Raw genomic sequence first — 7,999 nt, 5'->3', positions numbered from 1 at the left:
CTGAATCACCTTGATGTAGCTGACAACAACAGCCACTTCTAGGTAGAAAACTGGTTGTTCATTTGAACTGCGTAGGCCTATCAAATAGGCACATTTTTATTATTTCTATGGTCATAATACAGTGCATTCAGGCCTTTACCAACTGGAACCTTTGCACAGGCAGACTTATTTTGAAACATTTTATGTAACTCTTTGAACAAAGTTAGCTTTATTTATGTTTTTTAAAAAAATGCTATTTGGCCTTAGAAAAAGATACAGATAGATAGATTCTCAATAAACCAAAAAATGTATTTATTAATTTTAATCTGATTTATTCTTTTGTCCAATTAAAAGGTGATGATGATGAAAATGATGATGATGATGGTGGGGGTTACAATGTTTTTTTGTTTTTTTTTTCTCTCCCAAATGGGTATTCTCAGAGGATTGCTGAAGCACAATTCACACTGAAACGCTGCAGTTCTGTTACAAACATGAATTCATTTGAAATCCTAGGCCATAATCCGAATAACAGTGCATAAAAGTCACCTCAAAATAGCGTGCATAATTCAAAGGTTTAGAGGGAACAATTTACGATAAAAAAAACTTTTTGCATTATGATGAACTGATGTATAGACAGTCATAAATTAATACCTGTTGGCTCAGGCCAGTTATGCTGACAGCTTGATGAAAGCCCATGTCTAAGTACCTATTTATTTACATGGATTACGACTGCCTCCTTCACGTGCGCCTCGTAATTTTTCCCATCTCTAGCGAGTGGCAGCACAAACGTCAGTGAACGCTCCTGCCTGTTAATCTGAGTGACAGTCCAAATTACAGGAGCTTCACGCGAACATACCTGCTTCTAATCTGGATTTAACACAGTCTACAGCACAATATGGACCTGTAACACCAATAACACCGCATGACTAGCTCATAAAATAACTTTTATCATTTGAGTGAGTAGAGTGCCACATCCACATTACACAACATGCTTTCTCTAATTTATCTCATGTCTTTAGCTTCTCCAGTGTCATCAAGGCATTTTCTTTTATACATGAGCCTTATTTACTCAACCTATATAAGCCTATATTCTGATCCCTTATTATTTATTGTTACTTTTTTTAATCGTTTTTTCAAAAAGTCCATATTTTCATTAGGGATTTTAGACTATAAACGATGCATAAGCTGCTATTCACAGTGATGCCAAATGATAAAGTTCACTGGCTTGACTCTATTTTAATTTAGGCTATCTCATCATTAATCCGCTTTAACATGTACCAATATTTTCATTTTATATTCCATTGTACTGAATATTGTGATATAAGGAACACTTACATTAGAAAATGCAAAGAGCAAATCCTGATTTATTTTGATTGTGTGGAGGGGCATATAGGTAGCTCTTTAAAGAGGAGGTTTTTGTTTTAGGAAAATACTTAGAAAGGGCACAGAGAAGACAGACAATGTACTGTAAATAATCATCCTAGTGTGAATGATAAACACTGCCTAATAAGCCCATGTTAGCTGGGCTGCTGCATGCATAATAAAGGGTTTATAACACTTGATAAAACAAAACTACAAACTAACTATACTTCGCAACACAAATTTAAATGTCATTCGTTTGGAATAAGAGAAAGATGGGCTTTGATACAAAAGTAGAGGCTGTTTCAGGAAACAACCTGGTCCATCAGAGCTATTTAGTGCAGTAGGAGAAAATGAACTTAATTCCAAATGATTGATGTTTTAACGAATTAGCCAAAAGTCACAGTAAAAATCAACTCTACCAGCAGTTGTTGGCTATTTCCATGCCCTGCACCCCTTAAACGTCACCTCCTTTAACTCTGGTATGATAATAATCCAGCCATCCCACAACGCTGGGACGTTCAGGGTCACTCACTCGAGAGTAGCAAGATTTCCAACTGCACGTGAAGGCAGCTTACTCCCCGACTTGTTATCAACATGGAAAGAAAAGGTAACGTACTCTAAAATGATTATTATAACAAAAGCGCCACATATACAGTGTTTTTTTTCTCCCTTCTAGACATGTATCTATCACAGTAATTTTCAGAAGTACCGTCCAGCGCATTGAACAGCTGATGAAAAGTAAAAGTGAACCATGTGAGGAACAGCATGCTAGCTCGAGTTAGCTAGCCACGACACTAGCATCTGACAGTGGAAAACTCTGCGCCAAAACTTTTACCCAACTTTTACCTAACGACCCCGGGTTGTCTAAGTTACCGAGTTTAACGCGACTTGACGCGATATTAGACAACTTATCTGAGCCACTCGGAGTGAAAAGCAGCACTGTATGAAGCCAGTGTGCCAACTTGTAAAGAGAAGCACACCGCTAAGGCCAGCTTTAATTATTTCATTAGGCTAACTTACCTGCTAGCCACCAGAGCTGCTAAAGTTAACCTCGTACACCTGCGGCCCTGGGCAGACTAACAAGCATAAAGTAGGTTAGCTGCCTTTATTTTGCGTTAAAATAACGTTAATGTGGGGTAATGTGATAGAAATACTTTACTGCAACATCAGTCTGGTGCTATTGAGTGCAAGGCGGTACTGTGGAGCAGTGTCGGTGTTGTAATGACTTTATTTCCTTTTTCATCATTATTAGTACTTGCAATGCAGGCCAGGAAGAAGAGAACAAAGCCCAAGAAACCTGGCAAAAAGTAAGTTGATGATGTGCACCATCTTCTCTCCTTTACACTCAGTTTCCTTCCCTATTCCTTCCTTCCTACTCTCATTCCTATACATGTTAGCTGGTAGCATGTTCCCCTGCAGAGTTAGTTATCATGTAAGTACTGTAAGGCCTAATGACCTGAACAGAGTCCCATTGAATCACCTGGTTGTTCCAGTGTCATATACATGATTTGACATGATCATTGCCCCAATGATGACACAATTGTCACACCAGAATAAAAAAAAAATGCATCATACTGGGTTATTTGGTTGTGTTTGAGAAACCTTTTGTGACACCATCACATTCGCTGAAATGCTTTTACCCTACCGTGTAAGTACATTCATATCATTTAAGGAGACATTTAATAGTTTTTTTGTTAAATGATATCTGCTACTAATGCTACTTCGAAATAATGATTTGTACAACATCCTCAGATTGTTTCACAGTAGTGCCAGTTGTACCTGAAATGGGCCTGAGAATCTGACTTTCAGTGTTCGGACAGGCTTTTGTTTTCATACTTAGGATTGTCCTGTGGTTTTATTGTGTGTGGGCAGGTGTGTGTTTTTCTGAAACAGTGTCAACATTAAAGCTGTTTCCTGTGTCTGCTGGTTATGTAAAAGCATACATTGTCTTTGATTTTGTCTTTAAAGCTTATTATTGAGCAAAATGTGACGCTTTGAACGCAACTGCAACCACAAAATGGCCTGTTTTGAGGGTTGTCTGCAAGGAAGTCGTTTGTCTAGGCCTCAGGGCATTGCAAAGTACAAGGTATATAGATGAATATGTAAAGTGCATTAGGAAGCAAACAGGAGAGTAATTAGTGAAGGGCATCAGTTCACTGCTTAATCTTCTGGGCTGTAATGTTTGTGTGTGTAAAGATGCACTGCATGCCCTAGTGTGTTTTGTGTGGCTGCCATTATGTTCTGCTTATTAGAGCGCAGGGAGCCCAGTTATTTGAATCAGATCTGTCTCAAGCCAGACAGACAGCCTCAAGAGAGCCTTGCTAATTATTGATGAGCTTGTTGTCATGATTAGCCCTTGAGTCTCTCCTTGCGTGAACATATGTGGGCACACACACACACACACACACACACACACACACACACTTAATTTTGATAGCTTCCCTACTGCCCTGTAGTAGTCTGGGCTCTGGGGATTTGTCTGGAGATCCCATCTGCCTGCGAGGTTCTCAGTAAATAGTTGGCAAGTTAATGACTGGCACTCAGATGCAGGGATGGGCATTAGCCCGGCCCTGATTGATTTGATTTGAGGCCAGGCTGAACCCTGAATACAACCATTTGCCACAGGTTGGTAAAATTTCTATTCCTGTGTCAACACACTAATAGATTATTTGTTGTTGGAGTAGAATAAAACACACATGAGAGTGATGTGTGTAATTAAGATCATTAAAAGAAAGAAAGAAGCAAGCACGGTAGTGTGGCAGAGTGAAAGGGCAGGACACATGTAGCTCTGCCATGCCATGTCTAAGTATCCCATTCAGGTGAAAGTGTGCGTGTGCACGTGTGTCAGCTCTCTGATTTTGTGTGTATGTTGTGTGTATGTGTGTGTGTGTGTGTGTGTGTGTTTCTCCTGGCTGTGCAGTCACCACTCAGCTGACTGACAGCTGTGTATCAGAGCTGACAAAGTTTAGGATCTGGTCAGGTCAGTCATCCTCCAGTTGTAGTTGCTTAAAAACACAGAATACCAACAGTAACTGGTTATACAGGTGCACTCGTATCCAAAATTGTTGCAAAACACAAACATCTCACATGCCTTCCACTGTGCAAGGCCTTGCAGGTCATGTGTTTGTTATGCATGTTGACACAGTAGATATACAGATCCTTACCACTTCCTCCCATGTGTGGCGTGGGAGGAAGTGGGTGTGGCCCAGTCAGCGTTATAAGTAAATATTTTGTTCCTTAGCCCAGGACAAACCTTGCATTAAAATTTTGGATATTACGTTTGGAAGTATTTTCTGCAGTATGCCATGCCACCTTTTGGCCAAGTCCTGTAAAACATTCGCTGCTACTTCAGTGGCCCATGACCAACCTTCCCATCAAAATTAGAGGAAATCTGAGCATCTGTTTGCAAGATATGCTGCTGTGTGACAAGTGAAGGAACGCTGATTCATAGTCCCCTCCACTCCCAATTTCATTGAACGCGATACAGTAACTTGAGATTATTACTGAACATGGTCTCAAGGGGAAACTTATCACACTTATTCTATCAGACAGTTGCATAGGAGAGGGTTGTGTAGATGAAAAGACTCCTGTACACTAACTTGCTATAATACATTTATTTTTCAACGTTTTGGTACTAGACCTTGTATTATTGCAAATGTGGGAATCTTTTTACACAGGAAGACTGTCTGTCTATAGAGAACGATGCAAAAAAACATTTTTTTCTGCTTGCAGTATTTGAGAGTAGGCCTGTAGATTATGACAATTTCATCAGTTCTCCTCTTCCCTTCATCCATACATCTTCTTTGCCTTTCGTCTTCCTTCAACTTTTCCAGCCCTTTAATCTTCATCCCCATTGACATCTCCTTTACTTTCTCCACATCCTTAGTATCACCATCAGTAAGTGTTAGTTTTCTCCTCTCCTGTTATTTGACCTTTTGTTAGCCTCCCCTTCCTCCTCTTCTCCCCTTCTTTCCCCTTCTCTTTAGCCTCAACTCCTCCTCCACTTATTTCTTCTTCACCTCACTTTCTTCTTCTCTCCTCCTGACTCAAATACGTGGCTCCACTTTTGCTCTTTTCTCTGTATTTCTCTACTCTCCTAGCTTTCTCTCCATCTCACTTCCTCTGTGTGTCCATCCTGATCCACCACTCCCTCTCTCTCTTTTTCTCTTGCCCTTGTACCCATCACACTCCCTGCCTCCCTCCCTCCCTCTCTCTGGTTTCAGCAGCTCAGTTGTAGCTGTGCTGTGAGGAAGCAGCAGACAGTTTTCAGTGGACGAGCCAGAGGAGAGAGGAACTGAGCACAGACCTTGTCCTGCAGCACAGCGGTCTCAGGGCTCATCCCTCATCCTGCGCTCTGCTAGCATAATTTATTCTGTTGTGGTGTAACATACCTTTAGCCTAGCGCCTCAAGAGCCATGTGGCTACTGGACTGGATCTTCTCTATCAACACAGCCGTGGTGAAGCTAGCCAGTGGTCTCAGGTGCAAGTGAGTGTCAAACCAAATAGTGTGTGTGTGTGTGTGTGTGTGTGTGTGTGTGTGTGTGTGTGTGAGAAAGAGAATAATGTATGGAACAGTAGAGCTTTGCTTATGTCTGTACTACCTGTTGGATTTGTGGATGGCACATAGTTTTTCAAGGTTGTGTTGTTTCAGCAAGTGTGTATATGTGTGAGTGTGTGTGGGTGTGTGTATGTATGTGTGTGTGTGTGTGTGCGCACGCCTGATGCCAGTTTGCATGGAGCTTGGCTGACTTACTGGCAGGCCGATCCATTTTTAATTAGGGAGCAGATGCTGATTGTTGTTGCTCCACTAGGTACCTGTTTACCTGCCAGTGTGTCTTGCTTAATGTCTGTGTGAGTTAGACGAAGAGAGAGCGAATAAAAGAGCGAGACTGATGATGTCCCTGGTGGATTTGTGCTGTCAGTTCTTGAAAGAGCTTATTACCCTCCCAATTTTCTCACTTTATTTCTGATGCACAGACAATTTTTTTTTCTCTTTGTTCAAACCTAATTCTCTCTCTCTCTCTCTTATTTTCTGGGCATGGCTGCATCCCCTTTTTATGTACTTTTCTGTCTTTTAAGCTTGTATGTGCACCCAGGAGACTGAGCATAAATAACCAGAGTAGCAGTGGGTTTGCCAGTGCCATTGTTCTCTATTGCATTTTGCTTTCATCTCTCTCTGTTTCTCTGCTCTCTCCCAGTCATAACTGCAGTTCATTACATAACCCATCACATCTTTTATCATCTGGAGCCCACTACAGCTCTCTGTCCCTCAATTCCTCTCTCTCTTGTGCTCTCCTCCCCCTGCAGGTTACTCATTATCTATCTTTCCTAACAAATGCAGAATAAACTGTCAAGGGGTGGGCATGGGAAGGCAAAGTTGTTTTAGGCCATGGAGATGGTGAGTTTTTAGCTGAAGGAATTTGTTTTGTGAAGTAAGCGGAAAAACTGCAGTGTGGTGCTCTAGCATTTGAAGATGTCATACTACATTCTCTCTCTCTCTCTCTCTCTCTCTCTCTCTCTCACTCACTCACTCACTCACTCATACACAGTCTTGCTATCTCTGCCTGGAGGTCCACTTTATACAATGACCTCTTCTGCCAGTGGCCCCTGGATCTCACACTTAAGCACTCTCTCCAGACAACTTACTCTTAAACAGGGAAGAGATGGATCCTAGTTAACCTTTGTGACACTACACTTAACAGTACATTTTAGTTTATTTGATGATGAAGTTTATTCGTAGGATAAACCCCTTGAGTTGTCGCAACTCGTTTTCGAGGGGGTCCCACACACATCACTTACAAAAATTATTTGAATTTTTGAAATATTTGAATTTACTAGTCACATAATACCTAAGAAAGATGATGATAATAATAGGCATTCAGCATATGTTAATAACATTAAGCAATTCTAAAAGCATAATCTCATCACATGGATGTTGGGGGCCTAAAGTGCATGTGCTGCAGTATGTTCTGTAACACTATCAGTGCTGAGTGTCTTCAGCCTTAAATAGTTAAAAATAGCTCTAAAAGCCCTAAAAAAGTTATGAAACTTCACCAGAGCTGCTGTTTCATCCTGCTGTCATTTAACATTGATTTTATCTGGATGGAGGGTTAGAGAGGAAGAAGTAAACTTTGGCCATATTCCGTCCCAAAGAGCTCTTCCTTCCTCTGCGCCACTGTTTGTTTTGCATCAGAGATCTGATAGGACTGGATAGGTGGAAACAGCAAGGCTAAGAGAAACCAGTGGGTGCTGGCACTCCCTGTCATGTCAGATCTGTGCACAAGATTGAAAAAGGAGATGTCAAATGGACATGGTGCTGCATTATATTGCAGTCTTTGTTGGCACAATCACTCTCGCCCACTTAAGAAAAGTTTGAGGAAATCTGGCCCAGGCTGAGTTGAGATTAACCAGCTGTGACCCTTTATGTGCTTGATAGTTTCAGTGTCTGCAAGTGAAAGAACTATACAGAGATTTTCTATTTATACTGCAGCACACACAGTTCAGGATAGAGATCCCTCAGCAGTATTCACCCTATAAGAGAGACCTCAACCTGTGAGAGAGAGGGGGGTTAAGTTGTTATTAGTTTATCATAGAGGTTGGGAAATGTTGAAAAGTTTAAATGAACAATCGATACACTGGAGTTTGGTATAATAAGTTG

General features: G+C 41.1%; 1 protein-coding gene across 2 annotated transcripts in view; it reads left to right on the top strand.

The window, feature by feature from the left end:
* Nucleotides 1-1,842: 1,842 nt before the first annotated feature.
* srpk1b (SRSF protein kinase 1b) overlaps nt 1,843-7,999 on the top strand; it is a 28,936-nt gene continuing 22,779 nt past the window's right edge. The window contains exons 1-2 of one of the 2 annotated variants that reach the window (XM_030051449.1): nt 1,843-1,948; nt 2,594-2,648. In XM_030051449.1, coding sequence (XP_029907309.1) covers nt 1,936-1,948; nt 2,594-2,648 — 68 coding nt within the window. In that variant the 5' untranslated portion in view covers nt 1,843-1,935. Of the gene's footprint in view, nt 1,949-2,287; nt 2,432-2,593; nt 2,649-7,999 lie in introns of those variants that run through there. The other variant, XM_030051450.1, reaches the window with a different exon arrangement.

Source organism: Myripristis murdjan, chromosome 5 (genome assembly GCF_902150065.1).
Source record: "Myripristis murdjan chromosome 5, fMyrMur1.1, whole genome shotgun sequence".
Taxonomy (NCBI): Eukaryota; Metazoa; Chordata; class Actinopteri; order Holocentriformes; family Holocentridae; genus Myripristis; species Myripristis murdjan.
Note: the sequence above shows the minus strand (reverse complement) of the source record. Positions and strands in the feature narration are given on the sequence as shown.